The sequence below is a fragment of the Pipistrellus hanaki genome, assembly GCF_964339955.1.
Source record: "Pipistrellus hanaki genome assembly, chromosome: 19".
Classification (NCBI taxonomy): Eukaryota; Metazoa; Chordata; class Mammalia; order Chiroptera; family Vespertilionidae; genus Pipistrellus; species Pipistrellus hanaki.
The window spans coordinates 335477-352811 of NC_140521.1; the positions used below are offsets into that span (position 1 = coordinate 335477).

The following is a 17335-nucleotide window of genomic DNA, read 5'->3' on the forward strand; positions in this document are numbered from 1 at the left end:
ACCCCCCTGAGGCGTGTACACCCCGCCCCCCCGAAGCGTGTACACCCAGCCCTCCCGAGGGGTTTACGCCCCGCCCTCCCGAGGCGTGTACACCCAGCCCCCCCGAAGCGTGTACACCCAGCCCTCCCGAGGGTGTACACCCCGCCTTCCCGAAGCGTGTACACCCAGCCCTCCCGAGGCGTGTACACCCCGCCCCCCCGAGGGGTGTACACCCCGCCCCCCCGAAGCGTGTACACCCAGCCCTCCCGAGGGGTTTACACCCCGCCTTCCCGAAGTGTGTACACCCCGCCCCCCCGAGGCGTGTACACCAGGCCCTCCATGCAGGGCGGTCGATGCTGTCAGGAACTGCAGATCTAGAACGACCTGGAGGCTGCTGGCTGTCACAGTGATTACACTAAAAGCACATTTGGAAATGTGCCTCGTGCAGATTAAGACGGTCTCTTTCCGGTCTTGCTCGCATTTGAGCTGAAATACCTGTCTCTTGGCTTTGAGCTCTCGGTGGCTGCCCACGTACATGAGGGTCTTGAGCCCAGGACACCAGCGCTTCAGCTCCAGCTCCCACCTGAGGACGTTCCAGCTCCTCACGATGACCAGGTGGGGGCCCCAGTTGCCTGCAGGGGGAACACAGCCTTCCTCTGAGCCACGCCGCCCTCCCCAGTCCGGGCCCTGGCCGTGCTGTGTGTGCAGCGTCCCGGGGGGACCAGCCGCCGTCCGGCGGGGCGAGGGGCCTCTCCCCACCACGGCTCCTGGATCGGAGGGCGCCTCCCTCCCCCGCGCCCAGCAGCCAGGATGCAGCCTGACTCCGGAGGCACTCAGCAGAGGGGGGTTGGATGGGTAGTCACCAAATAACACGGACACTTATTCAGAAACGTGGCAAAGCCCCAGGAGCATGGGGAGGAACCTGTTTACAGGGACCATCGCTCAGGAAAAAGCAGTAAGCAGCCCACAGCCCTCAGAACCCAAGGCCCGTCCCGTCCCCGGTGGCACTCCCACAGCACACACCACTCATGTGTGGCTTCCGACCTCGAGCCCACACACACGCCCAAACATCCCAAAACACGTGGTTTCAATTCATTCCTCTAAAAACCGAGCCTTCTTACGTTGTCAGAGTAACACACACAGCAGACCAAGTCTGTGTCAGAAACAGAGCACAACCCCGTGAGAAGACGGAGAGGCTTGCAAAGATGTCTCAGCCCACCTGACAGTCACGGCTGGTCAGACACAAGGCGCCACCGACCACACTCGAAAGCACCGCCACGAGGAGCCGAGCTGAGCAGGCCAGGAGCCCACGGCCTCAGGGCTGGCTCAGGAGGCGGCTGGCGATGCAGAGGCTGACGGCGGCGAGGCGAGTGGTGCGGGACGTCCCCACCACCCGTTGGTGGCACCCCGCGGCACCAGCTCACCCGTCTGCTCTGCTCTCCGCACACTGACGGGCAGCAGGGCTCAGGGAGTCACAGAGCCCGGGGAGGAGACATGCTCCCGCCCAGTGCTGACTGGGACGGAGTCTCTCGCGCATCTGTACAACCTGCTGCCTCAGGTCCTGGGCCACAGCCCGCAACAGCCCGGGGGCAGAGAATACAGGCACCCCGACCCTCGCTCAGCCAGACACTGGCCCGCACTTGAGTCTCGGCAACACCTGCTGTTCCCACAAGCTCCTACCTTCGTTGCAAGCGAGGTGGGCAAAGAAGGCGATGATCTGCACCGTTTTGCCCAGCCCGGCCTCGTCCGCCAGGATGCCGTTGAGGTTCTTGCGGTAGAGCTTGGCCAGCCAGTCCAGGCCGATCATCTGGTAGTCCCTGAGCGAGCCGTGCAGCAGGGGCGGGGCGCTCAGCTTCACCTGCGGGACAGACGGGCCGGGAGTGCTGCTTAGACGACCCCTGAGCCTTGTCTCCAGACTGAACTCGCGGCAGGCGCACGGGAAGCGACTGGAGAGCTGTAGAAAGCCCTCTAGGCACCAGGGAAAGGGTCAGAGTTCACTTTTCCGGTAACATGTGCAGCCAGGCAAGCGCTCTGTGGGAGCAGGAAGCTCCCGTCCCTCCCGCCAGGCGCTCACCGTGGTGCTGATGCGAGCACTGCCCTTGGGCAGGATGCCTTCGGCCACGGCGGTCACCTCCGCGATGTCCTTCGTGTGAGGCTTCCCGGCGCCCATCCTCTCGGCGGCGGCTTTGAACTGGTCCATGATGAACAGCGAGTCGATGAGCACCACGTCCCGGTGGCCCTCCTGCTCGCCCGGGCTGTCGTCCGCATCTGCGGGCAACAGGGAGGGGCTGCAGCACCGTTCACGCTTTATCAGCCTCCTTAACACTGGCAAGAACGGGCAGGACCCAAACACTGCACGCACAGAACCAAGTGCCATCTTTTCATTCTGACCACTTCACACGCCTAACAATGCTCTCTGAGAGAAAAGGAGAGAAAACTTACGGAACCACAACCCGAGGCCCACTCTGGAAGCCCTCCGTGAACTGGAGGAGGTCTCGCAGCCATGGGAGCTGCTGTCCCCACGACACGCACCTGCTGGGTCCCTGACTACACGCATCTCCCAGGCCAGCACGCCGGGGGCTGCCGGCCCTCCAGGCCTGCGGCCCAGGTCCTGACAGAGCCACTCCCACCCCAGGCACGTGACTAAGGACCGGAACCAGCAGTGACAGCAGCAGGGCAGAGCCCCTGGGACGTCTGCGTGTGTTGGGACGTCTAATGAAAGTAAAATAGACTTCTTAAAGCAGGTGTGTCACATAGCACAGCCTGAATAAATGTGATGACAGCCTTCCTACACCTGGAGAAAATAAACTGCTCACAACCTGACCAAGTGCTCTGATGACTGTGCCAAGCTTATTTTTAAAAAAGGAAAGGAAAAAAAGGAAGCACGCAATTCAGCAAAATGCTCTTCAGTACAGAATTACACAAGCACCAGACCGAGGGTGCCAGCTGCCGGCCTGGCTCTGCAGTAAGCTGCTGAGCCGAGCCCTGCAGGCGGGACAGACCTTCCTCCTCACTCGTGTCCTCGCCGCCGGGCGGGGGCTGCGGCCACTGGAAGCTCGGCAGGAAGGCGCCCTCGTACAGCTTCATCAGGTCGATGAGGGGCAGCTCCGCTGGGAAGGGACAGAGGGAGGTGTCACTCTCTACCGGAGACACGCACATGAGCATAAACACAAGCATTTCAGCCGATACAGGAAGGCATCCTCACGAGCTAGAGACCAAAAGAGTGTCGTGTGTGTTTTTAAATATGTATTTTATTGATTTTTTACAGAGAGGAAGAGAGGGACAGAGAGTGAGAAACATCGATGAGAGAGAAACATCGATCAGCCGCCTCTTGCACACCCCCTACTGGGGATGTGCCCGCAACCAGGGTACATGCCCTTGACCGGAATCGAACCTGGGACCCTTCAGTTTGCAGGCCGACTCTCTATCTACTGAGCCAAACCAGTTTTGGCTCATGTGTTTTTTTAAATAAATGAGGTTGGCCAATTCTACTAAAACTAAGGACACTTGTGCAGCAGGTTACCACAGGAGACTGAAATGGGGGAAACGCAACACATACGCCTGATGAGGAGTGGGTGTCCAGGACACACAGGACCACCTACCAGTCAACACGGAAAAGAAAACCCCAAACCAGAACAGGAAGAGACGTGTGTCTCACCCCGGCGGACGGACAGGCTGCAGTGAGACCCAGTACACCCGAGGTGGGCAGCTTGCGGCAGCCGTTCTATCCAAACTCAGCACAACCCCACCAGCTGCCAGCTGCCACGCCCTCCGCCCACTCCTCCACTCGGAGTGCAGAACTGGGGCCCACCAACCGCCCACAGACAGTCTGGGCAGGCAGGTGCCTGTGGCTACTCGCCGTGAGAGCCAGTGAGTGGACACAGCACATGCCAACGTGAATGCAGCTCGGCAGAGGCAGAGAGGAGCCGAGAGGAAAGGCCAGTGGGTGAACTACAGCGGGACGTTCACGTGAGGCTCCGACACTGGGAAGGGAGCAGTGTGCTCAGGGGGCACAGTGCGGGTCAGAGCTGCAGGAGGGAAGGACGCGAGATCCAGAACGCAGTCCTGGCGGGGACCAGGGAGAGGGAGGCGGGACGAGGGGAGGGGGTGGCACTCGGCACTCTGCGCTCGGCAGCGTGGCTGGTGCCCGGGAGCTCGACGTGCTGGTGTTGTTCGGCCTTGCACAGACTCCCACGCTCTCCTCCTGACTCAGTGTTAGCCGCACGTGGGCAGGAGGCCCAGCCTACCTTCCATGGCGAGATTGGACAGCTCCGTCTGGTGGTCCACGGCCCCTTCGTTCGCCTCCTCCTCTTCAATCGTCTCCTCCTCGTCTTCCGCTGCAATGGTGACGGTCAGAGCCACGTCAGCAGGCAGGGCGCTCGCCAAGCACTGCGAGGCTCCGGACGGCCGTCCTCCACTGGGCACAAGCCTCACCGCCCGGCGGCACTGGCAGGGAGACGGCACCGCCCAGCACTGGCCGCGGCCCCTGGCCGGCTCCCTCCCATCAGCGCGGGTGGTGTCTCCTCCCTCACAAACAGGGCGCACCCTCAGGCCTAGCTCTCCCTGCTCCCCAGGCGCGCCTCGTGCCTTCCCCACAGAGCCACTGCCACCGAGGCCCCGGCTGGCAGAACCCCAGTGGCTCTTGCTCGTGGTTCCACGAGTGGGCACCCTGCCGTGCGGGCGCCAGGACAGACCTTCGTCATCAGTGAGGGACGTGCTCGCCTTCCGTTTCCGTCCGGGGGCTCCCGGGTCCTGGGAGGACAGAGATCGCCAGCTGTGATCTTAAAGCCCCGGACGGCAACCCAAGCAGGGGTGTGCTGGGTGTGCCTCAGAGGGCCTGGGCCTGGCTGAGTCCCATGCTGCTGCCCCTCATCCACATCGCCAAGGTAACGCCCCTGGGCCCCCGCTACAGAGAACCGCTCTTCCCAGGGAAAGGGCGTGTCTCCCAGATAAGAGCAGGAAGCTCCTCGGTACAGACTGACCCACACGCTCCCCGCACCGGCCAGCGACAGCCCGGAACTCACCGGAACACTTTCCAGCAGCACATCAGGGCCCTTGGGTCTCGGCTCCTTCCCTAGAGAGAGAAGTGCTGTGACCGCGCTCCCCACAGCGGAGGAAGCGCCACTCTTCACCGCGTCAGGGGGTCTCTGCCTGTCCAGGCCACGCCCACTGATGTCCCCGCCTCCTGGTGACCGGGGCGATGCAGAGCCAGCCCACTGCCCCCTCACCGGGGCCCAGGCAGCCCCAGCCCTCAGCACTGAGACCTCGGAGGAGCCCGGCCTCCCGGGTCCGGAGGGGAACAGGAGCCACCAGCCAAGCTCCCTTCTTCTGCCCCGACTGGTCGCACAGCTGTGACCTCAGCAGTCACCCCCCACCCAGTTTCCACACCAGGAAGATGGGAGTCAGTGTCCCACCCACCCCACCCGCCCTGCCCCTGCAGTGCAGCAAGGCCGTGCACTGGCTACACCCAGGGCTCCAGGCGCCCACCTCCCTGTCCAGGAGCCAAAGGAGACAGGCTCAGACCTCAGCTGCGAGGGAGGGTCCCAAAGCGTGGGAGAGCGGGGGAGTCTGTGCAAGGCCGGACAGCACCAGCACATTGAGCTGGTCAGCCCGGATTCTGGCTCCCGCAAAGCCCAGGAGAATGGAAACAGGCGCAGAGCAGCGCCGAGGGCAAGGGGACCACCAGGCGCCACGGCTCGCACAGCCGGGCAGGCAGCCTCCGGGGAGCCACCTGCCGCCAGGTGCCGGTGAGCACGGGGCCGGCCGAGTGCAGCCCGGAAGAGGGAGGCTTCACGGAGGGCCATACCTTTCCTGGAGACTTCCTGTAAGTGCATGGCCTTCTTCCTCCTCTCCTCTAACTCGACTTGAAGTTTGATTTCCACAACCTGAACACAAGAGTCAGCACAGAGGCACGTGTCCGCAGGTTAACTGGCTCCAGAATGCTCAGTGGTGGGGAACTCACACGCAGTCTGCAAGCACCACGGGCCGTCGCCCTGACACTGCAGTAACTGCACCTGCCCCGTCCCGCCAGGTGCTGAGCTCAGAGCGCTTTAAGGAGGAGGCGGAGCGCGCGCCGCCCTCTGGAGAGCAGCGCCTGGGGGACCTGCCAGCCCTCCGAGGAGCCAGGGCAGCCTCTCGGGGACGATGGGCCTCACGCAGCACCAGCAGCCGCCCCGCGTGTCCACACGCCCACGCACAGCCACCAGCAGAGCGAGAGCCCTCCTAAGAGCTACAGCCGAGGGCTAAGCTGGCGGGACCCCCCGCACGCTCCCTCCTCAGCGCTCTGCCTCGTCCCAGCCCCAGCAGTCCAGGCCTGGACCCGTTCAATGCCAGGCTTACCTGTTCGATATTGGACCAGAAATACTCTATTTCTCTGGCAGCCGAGGCGGCGATGCGCCTCAGCCGGCTCTGCTCCTCCCTCTGGCCCCGCTCTTCGCGCAGCTTCCTTTCCTCGTGGTGACGCACCACCGTCCTGACGAGCTACAAAAAGGACACGAGGTTCCTTCCTCCTTAAAGTGTCATTTAAAATAAAAAATGATTTCAGAGTGAGGAAGGGAGAGGGCGGAAGAGGAGAAACACCATCGGGTGTCTCCCGCACGTGTGCCTGAGGGCCAGCCTGCCCCCTCCAATGCACAGGGCGACACAAAGCTTCTCACGCTCTCAGCCAGGACCTCAGCCTCCGAGGGGCGGCCGTGCTCCGCGGCCGTCAGTGCTGGGGGGGGGGGGGGGGGGGAGAGACCAGGCTCCCTGCTTCCCCACGTGGACGGTGACCCAGGGCTCCCCGCTCACCCACCTTCTTGGCAGCAGCCACCTTCCACCGCCGCTCCTGGGCGAAGTCGGTGGCCATCCACTGCATCTCCTCCAGCAGGTAGTCCCAGTGCGCCCGCGGCCGGGGGGCCTCCTGCAGCTTGGGCAGCCGCCGCAGGGACCACAGGCCTTCCTTCCTCAGCTCGGCTACCCGCTGATGGATGTGGTTTTCCTGGGGGGAAGGGAGCGCAGGATCGGTGACTGCGGCCCCACAGGCGTGAGGCCTGCTCTGCGGCAGTCTCAGCAGCAAAGGAAAGGGAAGACTGGGACCCCAGGTTGGAAGCACGGCAGATGACTGGAGCCTCAGAACACGTCACACCCCCGTTCACTCGCCAGGAAACCTCACAGGCCTGGCATCTGCACTGACCCACCGGCATCGGGGAGACAAGGAACACTGGCCACAGACCACTGGGCTAGATCGGAGCCCACCCTGTTTTTGTTTGTTCCTTTCAATTCCTTTAAATGAAGTGGAACAGACAACCGCTGCATCTGGTAACAGCGAAGACCTCTGGCTGGCCGTGACCCTCACCGACCTGGGGCCCGTGCACGTCCCCCAGCCTCACAACACTCGCCACATCCCGGCCCTCATCCACGGCCTGCGAGGACAGCAGCCCAGGCCGCTGACTTCAGCAAGAGAAGACCACACGAGTCCCCCTCCTCCAGGACAGGGTCACAGGACTGGCTTCAATCATGGTCCCTGGCCACAAAGCAGCCAACCACCCTCACTGCCGGGCGTGCAGCTCAAACTGCTGCCTCCCAACCTGAGTGCAGCCACGTGTCACAGGACGAGGGCACCAGCCCCTCACCAGTGCCATCTGTTCTGCCAGCTTGTCCTGAGAACCGTCTTGGGGTGCAGCCGCATTCTGAGCTGGGCTCTGTGGTTTTGGGGGGGCTGACACAGCTGCCCCTGGGGACCGGGAGGTGACTGGAGACAGAGACTTGCTGGCTGCTGAGGAGGGTCTATTCACCGGGGAGGCCCGTGCTGGCGAGGGCCCTGGGCCGGAGCCACTGCCGGGAGTGATGGACGAGGTGGAAGAGGTGGGCGGGGGCCGAGGACTGGGCTGTGCGGGGTCTGTGGGTGGTCTTGCGGATGCCGCCATCTGGTGGGCAGAAAGGAGGTAACAGGTGAAGGCACGCCATGGCACCCCCACCCAGCAGCACACACAACCACACACAAACTAAACCCCATCCGCAGCCTGTCAACTAAGACCCCACTGTGAACAGCGCCTGTCCATGCTGTCCCGTCTCAGCCTGTCCTTTCCCAGCCTCTTCTCTGTATCTTCAGCGTTTCCCTGTGTCGCTGGGTCCCAGCTGGGAACTCCCCTGGACATGTCTACAGAGTCAGGGCCCGGGCCCAGGGGAGCCTGGCCAACGGGTAGGAGCAGTCTCATCTCCCCAACGGCACCCGGGCGCCTGCCCCGCCTCGGCCTCCTGGGCACATCCAGCGGCACAGTGGCTACAAGCACCTCCGCACGCTCTCTGCTCTGAGCAAGGCAACCAGAACCATCTTTTCCTGATGATTCAGCAGGGACAACTCGGTCACCAGCATCCTTGTTTACAAACACACACGTCTCAGCTGCGGCTGGCTGACCTGTCACACCTGCCCTGTCCCCCCCACCCCGCAGAGCCCGCGGTCAGAGTACCTGCGGCTGGGACGGCGGCGGAGGGGCCTGCATCTGCGCCTTCGCGGGTACGGGGGCGAGCAGGGCCGGCTGTGTGCCCTGCGGGGGCACGGGGAGCTGGCTGGCGGGGGGCACAGGGACTGGGGTGCTGGGCTGCTGGGCCTTTGTGGCCACGTGCAGCTGTGCCGGCGGCTCCCCCAGCGGCGGCTGCGGTGGGCACTGCAGCGTGGGCGGCAGGGGTGCAGCGGGAAGGCCGGCCGGGGGCAGCCTGCCGGGCAGTGGCGGTGGAGGTGTGTGCAGGCTGGCGGCATTCTGTACCGGAGGCCCTGTCGATGGGTCATACTGCTGCTGGCTTTGCTTCTGTCCGGCCAGCTGGGCGGCCTGCGGGGCGGGAGGCATCCCTCCTGCAAGACAGGAAAGACCCACCAGCACTGACTCCGAGCTCGAGAGCATTCGCCACGGTCAGACGTCACCTCCCAGGGCTTGTCACAGACCCGTCCCTCAGAATGACCGCGCCATCGGGGAGTTTAACTGGCGGGAAATCTGAGTCATAGCAGAGCTAATGTTATCAATAAGCACACGCAGAAGGACAGAAGGCACTGGGCCTTTGCAAGGTAGCACCAAGCAGAACAGCACTGAGCAGCCACGGGGTCCCTAGGCAGCAGCAACTAGGAAACACAGGAGTGGAAACGGGAGAGAAGCGGAGGACAAGGACACGAGTGGCTCCGTAAAGGGACAGGAGCTAGTCTCCGGGTCTTCACACTGTGCCACCACAGCTCAGACACCCGAGTTCAGGAGCCACTTCAACCAGGCCAGCTCAACTGCACATGTCCTAGTCTGCGCGGGCAGTAGGCCTCTGCATGCCCTCCTCTGAGCTACCGGAGCTGGCTCGGCGCTGGGTCTTACCTTGAACTGTCGGCATTAACTGCTGGAGAGGAACTCCTGTATTCACCCCTGGGTGCTGGAAAACTACCCCTTGGTGACCCACTTCAAGTCGCGGTCGTTTAGACTGCTCTAGAATAATTTTCAGAAAAGGTGCAGTTTGATGTAAAAGTAAAACCACAAAAGTAGTAGAAAAAACATGTGCACATGTTTTTATAATATTTGAACAGGGAGACCTTTCTATGCATGAACCAAAATCCAAAAGCCATAAAAGATGGATAAATATAATTTCTTTTCATTAAAGATGTGCAAGTATAAGAAAAGGCACCACGAAAAGGCAAAGGTCAAGCAACATCCTCAGAGACAACATCTGCAGCACACGATGGGCACAGGCTGGCTGGCTGGCCGTCAGAAGCTCTCACAGGGGACACGGGAAGGATGGAGCCAGACAGACACGGGCAGAGAACACGGCTCGCAGAGGGAAGATCCGTCATGGTGAGAGGGGAAAGCACCCAGAGGTTGTTCACGAGATCAGAAACTGGACGGCAACTGACCGTCTCCGACACTTAAGTGCAAGTTGCTCTGATCCAGCCATTTCATTTCTAGGAGTTTCCCCTTAAGATATCCTGACACCCTGGCCGGTGTGGCTCAGAGAGTGTCGACTTATGAGCCAGGAGGTCAGAGTTCGATTCCCTGTCAGGGTACATGCCCAGGTTGCCAGCCTGATCCCCAGAGTGGGGCTTGCAGGAGGCAACCAATCAATGAGTCTCTCATCACTGATGTCTCCCTCTCCCTCTCCCTTCCTCTCTGAAAGTAATAAAAACATATTTTTAAAAAAGATATACTGATAAACTTGTAGGAAAAAATATGAGACTAGTGCTCAGTATGTTGAAAGCACCAGAAAAAAGGTGGTGCTGACAAATGAACACCAACCAGGTCTGACGGATAAAGAAAGCACTGCCTATGCGATGGATACCATGCAAATGGTTTTACATTCAATCATGGCATGAGGACTGGAAAGCCCAGCAGTGCACCTAAAAATCAAAACAGACACACCCATGTGACCGATGAGCTGCACCTTCAGCACACGTGAACATGCACATAAATACTCCCCAAACGGAAGTTAACTTTAAAGCAGAGAGAAACGAATCAGCACCACGCTCCTCAGCGTTCCCAGTTGAGACCACGTGGCCGTGAGCTCTAAGTCCCACTGAGAAGCCGCTGGGCCAGGGGCCACCCGCGTCCTGCCCGACCGTGACATACCTGCCGGGGGTCCCGCCTGCTGCCTCTTAAAGGGGTCCGTCTCTATCGCGCCGCCAGCCCCTGCCACCAGGGTCCCTGCGAGGGCTTGCTGCTGAAAAGAAATTAAAGAATCAGATTTTGGTCATTTAAGTACATTACAAAGATAACTAAAACTATCATAATTACCCTGAGCATTGACCTTATTTCTTTTTAATGAAAGAAATATTTTATCTAGCCAATGTGTTTAAATATACATATGCAATGTATATTTCTGTGAGTAATCTGAAGTTCTGACTTACCTCTGGGAGGAAAAAGGACTTGTAAAAGACCTATCGCTCTGGCTTTAAACGAACCTACACGAGCTGGTGTGCACCCAGCACAGCAGGGGGCTGCTGCGGGAACGGGGAGTCTGAGGCGGACTCCGGCTTAGCCTCCCTGGCCCGTCACCCTGCCTGTCATCACGTACCCCCAAACAAAAGCTGAATAATGAAAAGAAAGGGTAGGACTGGTTTCCTATAGGAAAATGACACGAAAACCCCCATTAGTAAGTAGGATTAACTTGCATCTCCCAATGGTGTTTGGACAGTGGGCCCTCCGTGATGTAGTGAGTGAGTGAAACAGGTCTTTGTAAATGTCTGCAGGAAAGCCGCTGGCCAAAGCTGAGCGCAGTCTGGCGCCTGCGCCTTCTACCTCTGCACCTCACCTGCAGGGAGGCTGAACACTAGGACGATGTCTAAGAGCTGCTCATCGCTAATTGTTCTAATAGCTCAGTGACGGTCACTCTCCTTAGGGAGGCGTTTTAAATGAAAAGTCACAAATGCCTGAAGCCGCTGCTCCATGAGGGGCGGCTGGCCTCGGGGCCCGCGCAGTGGATATAACCTGGCTGTACCCGCCAGGCCGCAGGCCGCTGCCTCCCAGAGGACGGCTCAGAGTGACCAGAAGGAGAGGCAGTGCCCAGTTACATCTAAGGAAGACGATGGAGGGGAGGTGGGAGGGAGAGAGAGGGCAGAAGAAAGAATGGTGTGAAAATCAGGTGATGTGTGAACGGTGGTTATCTCTGGGGACAGAATTACAGGGATTAATCCATCTTCTGTGTGTACGTGCACCTTCCTAATTTCCCAAATGTTTCACCATGAACCTGCATTACTTATCAGAAGAAGGGTTTTGTTTTGTTTTTAATAAAAGAAAGTGAGAAAGGCTCTGTGTCAAGTCCGTCCTACTGGACCAGAAATACTCCCAACACACACAAACTCCAGAAGAAACCGAACATCAGGAACAGCAGACAGCCTCAGGGACGGACCTGGGGCCTGCAGGACTGAGGGGACGGGCCGGCCACGCTGCCTGCGGATCACGGGGGCAGGGCAGGACGCCAGCAGGGAGAACGGAGACCTGCCACAGGACCGTCTGCCCTCTCCACCAGCACCGCTGCCCCCGGAACCCCGCCGACACGAACACCGCCAACGCTCGGGAGATGGAGTGCGTGGCTCCAAGGCCATTGCCATGGCTCGCTGTGCGAGAAAAGCACCCTGCCAGTCACAGCCTTCGAAATCCAAGTCCAAACTGCTCCAAAGCACAGAGCAACAGGAAAGCAGGAGCCACGCTCCAAACCACCGCCGGACAGCAAACAGACGGCCCACGTGCTGGGACTGGGCAGCGAGGATCTGCCAGTGGCTTCAGTAACTACACTGGGACATAAAGGAAGCATGTCGAAATGGAGGACAGAAGAAAAGAACAGAAAACCAAATGGAGGTTCTAAACCTGAAAACTAAATTATCTGAAATAAAAATTAAAAAAAAAAAAAAACACTGGAAGGCTGGATAGCAGAGTGGGTGGGGCCAGTGAGCTGAGACAGTCTCGAGAGAGGGCCAGAGGCCTGGACCTGAGACACGCTGGGGGCTTCAGTCACCAGGACAGCAAGTGTTGCTCAAGGGAGGCGCAGACCAAGCCGAGGGACCCTACAGGTGCACCGTCCATCAGGGCCGGGGAGGGACACGGGAGGTTGGCCAGCCGGGAGGGACCTCAGGAGGGCTCCAGGGTGTGTCCAGACCATCTTGCTCAGTCCTCATCGGCCAGACCCAGCAGCAAGCTAACCTACCAGTCGACTGTCTGCCCCCTGGTGGTCAGTGTACATCATAGCAGGCAGTTGAGTGGCCTTAGCATATCATTAGCATATTACGCTTTGAATGATTGAATGGCCAACTGGTCAAGCAGACACTTAGCATATAGGCTTTTATTATATAGGATATCCTATATACAAAAGGAATGAACATATGTATGTAATTCTTAAAGCACAGTAAAGTTAATCAATTTAAACGGTGGAGTGTGGATGTTCACTGGGGACTCCAACTTTTCTCTCTGCTCAACATTTTTCACAGTAAAGTGCTGAGGAGGAACGTGGAAAACCATATACAGAGCTGAGAAAGCATTACAGGGCCACCCATGAAGTCATCAAAGGGCTTAAGAAACAACCTATGCCTTGGAGATGCGAGCGTGAGGGCGCCCTGGACCACTGGGCCGGTGCTGCCCCTGACCGGACACCTCCTGTGCGGTGCCTCCCGAGTGCTGGTGTCACGCAGCACCTGCTGGCTCTGCTGCCCAGAGAGCTTTCCCTGGAGAGTCCGCACAGGCCTCTCCTGGCACCCTCCCCTGCCCAGGAGCGGCACCGGGTGCTGCTGAGACCAGCCCTCGCAGCACCCTATGCTGCGACGGACGACTCCCGTCAGCACTCCTCTGCCGAGGGTGCACGCTCGCTGGCCTACGCTGCTGGCGGTGGGCATTTCGGTTCTTTCCAGTCTGGGGCTAAACTTATAGACCAGGCTTTCTGGTGCACACACGTGAGTGACCTTAGAGCTTCTGCCGGCCAAAGGGTTTGCCCACGGTCACCTCCTCCACGCTCACTCCTGTCAGAAGTGATGAGAATCGCACTGATCACATCAGATTCTGTCCAATGTCATTTTTCCGGCCACGCGGTGAGTGTGACCGAGCCTCTTCAGCAGCCTGCAGGCCCTCCCTCGTGCTCGCACCTGCCCGTGCGCCACACTCCGCGAGGCACTCAGTAAAGGTGCCCAGAGCCAGCTCTGAGCCTCCAGGCTAACAAACCTATCTCCCTCTGCACCAAACTCACAAGCAGCACCTGCGCACTGGGTTCAAACTCGTTTCCCCACCACAGGAAGCAGGCTCCTCAGAGCGATGCCCGGGTCGGGGCTGCAGACAGGAAGGTGCCCAGCGAGCCTCGGAAAGGAAGTGCCCGCAGGAGCGTGCTCAGAGCGCGTCTCAGGGAAGGGGGTGTCGGAAGTGCCCAGTGCCAGTGTGGAGAGGGCTCCAAATGGCCAGTCACATAGTTTGGGCATCAGAACAGCGGAGGGGACTGAGCAGCAGAGGCCTAGCAGGGGGCACCAGGGGGTGTGACCTAAGTGGGCATCTTGAAAGGCACGTGGGTTACATGGGCACTTGTCACACCTAAGTTGTATCCACTCCCTGCTTATAAACGATACCTCAATACCCATAATTCACCTTATCTATAGACCAAAAAGAAAAACATCACAAGATCATGTGAACAGATGCAGAAATTGCATCTGACAAAATTCAACATCCATTCATGATAAATAATATAATTAGAGGAGTTTTCTTACCCTGGTAAAGGACACCTACAACATCCATAGCTAACATCAGACCTAATGGTGAAAGACTAAATGCTTTCCCGCTGAGACTGGGAAGAAGGTAAGAATGTCTGTTCTCACCACCCCTATTCTGGTCTTTGCCAACGCAATAAGGCAAGAAAAAGAAGTAAACATATAGATAGGAAAACAAAAAATAAATCCTGCTTTCTTTGCAGACATGATTCTCTCTGTTGAATATATTACGGAATCTACCCAAAAAGCTCCTGAAACAAATAAATGAGTTTAGCAAAGTTGCAGAATACAGGTTCAAATAATCACCTGTATTCCTATATATAGAATGTCCCAAAAAAAAAAACCCACAAAAAAAAAAAAACACAAAAAAAGTATACACACACTTTGAATAATTATAAAGGCAGCGTTTATTAAAATACATTTCATTTCCAAACTTGAGCTATCAGCTGTGAAAGTGTGTACACATTTTTTTGAGACACTCTGTACTTGCAATGAACAACAAAAAATTTTAAATTTAATTACCAGTTACAATACCACAGAGAAATAGGAATACCGGGGTATAAATATAACAACACACACATAGCTTTGGGATGCTGAACACTACAAAACACTGCAGACAGAAAACAATCGGCACAGTACACGGAGAGATGTACCGTATTCCTGAACCGCGAGATGCAACATTGTCAAGACATAACTTCCCCCCAAACTGGCCAACAGCCTCAACAGAATCCCAGTCAAAAGCCTGGGAGGAGGTTGTGTAGATATCAAAAAGAGAGAAAGGATCTAGAATCACCAAAACAATTTTAAAAAGAGCAAAGTCGCCACCTGGCTGGTGTGGCTCAGCTGGCTGGGCGCTGTCCCATGCACCAGGAGGTCCCTGGATGGATTCCCCGTCAGGGCCCATGCCCAGGTTGTGAACTCAATCACCAGTAGGAGGTGTGCAGGAGTCAGCTGATGGATGTATTGCTCTTGCGTGTGCATGGATGCTTCTTTCTCCCTCTCCCTTCCTCTCTCTCTAAAAACAAATTTTAAAATCTTAACAAAAAGAGAAAAGAAGCCGGAACCGGTTTGGCTCAGTGGATAGAGCGTCGGCCTGGGGACTGAAAGGTCCTGGGTTCGATTCCGGTCAAGGGCATGTACCTTGGTTGCGGGCGCATCCCCAGTAGGGGGTGTGCAAGATGATTCTCTCTCATGATTCTCTCTCATCGATGTTTCTAACTCTCTATCCCTCTCTCTTCCTCTCTGTGAAAAATCAATAAAATATAAAAAAAAAAAAAAAAAGAGAGAGAAAAGAAAAAGAGCAAAGTTGAAGAACTCACATCCTCTGATGTTGAGACTTCCTGAAAAGCTGCAGCAGTGAGGAGAGGGTGGCACTAGCCACAGGCAGACCCAGGTGGAAGGGGAGGCTAACCAAAGGCTCTCGCACAGGACCACGTGGTTCTGGCACACGTGCAAAGTCAATGAGACACACTTAGGACACTCTTTTTCAGGAATGGCACTGGCCAACTGGATATGGCTATGCAAAGACATGAAGTTCTCCATGTTATACAAAACTTCACAGACCAAAAGGTAGAACATGAAACTATACCGCTTCCAGAAGAAAGCACTGGCAAAAATATCTTTGTGACCTTGGATTGAACAGTTGTTAGATATGATGTCAAAAGCACAATCCATAAAAGAAAAAAATTGAAAAAGACAACAAAATTGTAAAACGTTTGCTCTTTGAAATAGTATAAAATAAAAAGATAAGCCACAGAATGAAAAAGAACTGCAAATCTATAGCTGACAAAAAAATACGTATCCAGAATATGCACAGAGTCTCATGTGTAACAATAAACCAAGTGACCAGCCGAAACCGGTTTGGCTCAGTGGATAGAGGGTCGGTCTGTGGACTGAAAGGTCCGGGTTCGATTCCGGTCAAGGGCATGTACATTGGTTGAGGGCACATCCCTGGTAGGGGGTGTGCAGGAGGCAGCTGATCGATGTTCCTCTCTCATCGATGTTGCTCTCTCTCCCTCTCCCTTCCTCTCTGTAAACAATCAATAAAAATATATTTAAAATAATAATAATAAAAAATAAATAAATAAAAAAAATAAACCAAGTGACCCGAGAAAAGATGGCGAAGGAAGGAACAGACACTCCTGAAGACGACACCCAGGTGGCGATGACCCGTGTACACATGCCCATCGCCATTCGTCTCTAGAGCCATGCAAACGGAAACCTCTCCGACAGTCAGGGGGACCCCAGGCGCCTGGGAGGTGGGCACGGCACCCCGCTGTGGAAAGGCGGGCAGTTTGTCTGGAGCTAACTGAACAGCCCCGCACTCCTGTCCTCCAGGGTTTACCCCCACGAAGGCCTCTGTGTGTTCACATGAACGGTCTGTGGACACTCACCCCTAACTTTACCCCTCAGCGCCACGGAAACACGCAACTACCTGGGCGACTCTCCCGTGTGCCGGGCCAACTGCAAGCAGCCCGATGAAAGGCAACAGACTGTCTGACTCCACGCACACCTCCTTCCGGGAAAGGCACAATCCCAGCGGTGCAGACAAAGGTGAAGGGAGAGACAGGGAGGGGACACTCGGGGGGTGCAGAATTCCTGGTTCCTGCCCGCAATGTGATCACACAGCTTCCTGTGTTTGTCACAACTCACGGAACTGCAGACCAGAAAGAGCCAATTCTATCACGTTAGTAAGTGCAAGTGAACAAATGAATGAATACTGTTAGTGACATGTTATGACCCACCGGTGAAAGTGAGAACCCACATATAAAACTGAAAAGAAAGTTTGTCGTTATAGCAGAATGCCAACTAACCAAGGTAAAAGGGATAATGGAATTAGAAAATCCATTATGCAATCCGTAAGGTGACAGCCGACTCTGGCAGGACTCGGCACAGATGCTAGAATTGGTGGTGGAAAGTTTAGTGAGATCCTAGATATTTATATGGTCTTGAACTTATGTTCCCCCAAATTGCTTCTCATTCACCCAAAGAAGAGTAATAGCCGTCCACTGGGAAAGCCTCAGGGACCAGGGTCAGGACCAGCCGACAGCTGACATCACGGCTTTCTCACGTGGCACCTGAGCTGGACACATGATCACTTTGGTGGCATCCCCTCCAAACGGCATGACCCGCATCAGGCACAAAACCATCGACAAGCCCCTTCAAAGGACA

The 17335-nt window shown here is 56.9% G+C and overlaps 1 protein-coding gene across 16 annotated transcripts in view; it reads right to left on the reverse strand.

Moving 5' to 3' along the window:
- Positions 1 to 17335, reverse strand: part of EP400 (E1A binding protein p400) — a 56557-nt gene that overhangs the window by 28608 nt on the left and 10614 nt on the right. For 9 of the 16 annotated variants that reach the window (XM_084867399.1, XM_084867398.1, XM_084867406.1 and 6 more), the window contains 14 exons: positions 10554 to 10644; positions 9315 to 9422; positions 8430 to 8812; positions 7593 to 7886; positions 6773 to 6958; positions 6319 to 6459; positions 5786 to 5864; positions 5004 to 5053; positions 4674 to 4731; positions 4227 to 4316; positions 2982 to 3089; positions 2054 to 2247; positions 1660 to 1837; positions 475 to 611 (listed from right to left, as the gene is read on the reverse strand). In XM_084867399.1, the coding sequence (XP_084723525.1) occupies positions 475 to 611; positions 1660 to 1837; positions 2054 to 2247; positions 2982 to 3089; positions 4227 to 4316; positions 4674 to 4731; positions 5004 to 5053; positions 5786 to 5864; positions 6319 to 6459; positions 6773 to 6958; positions 7593 to 7886; positions 8430 to 8812; positions 9315 to 9422; positions 10554 to 10644 (2097 nt within the window). The remainder of the gene's footprint in view (positions 1 to 474; positions 612 to 1659; positions 1838 to 2053; positions 2248 to 2981; positions 3090 to 4226; positions 4317 to 4673; positions 4732 to 5003; positions 5054 to 5785; positions 5865 to 6318; positions 6460 to 6772; positions 6959 to 7592; positions 7887 to 8429; positions 8813 to 9314; positions 9423 to 10553; positions 10645 to 17335) is intronic. The other 7 variants (XM_084867400.1, XM_084867395.1, XM_084867405.1 and 4 more) reach the window with 3 other exon arrangements.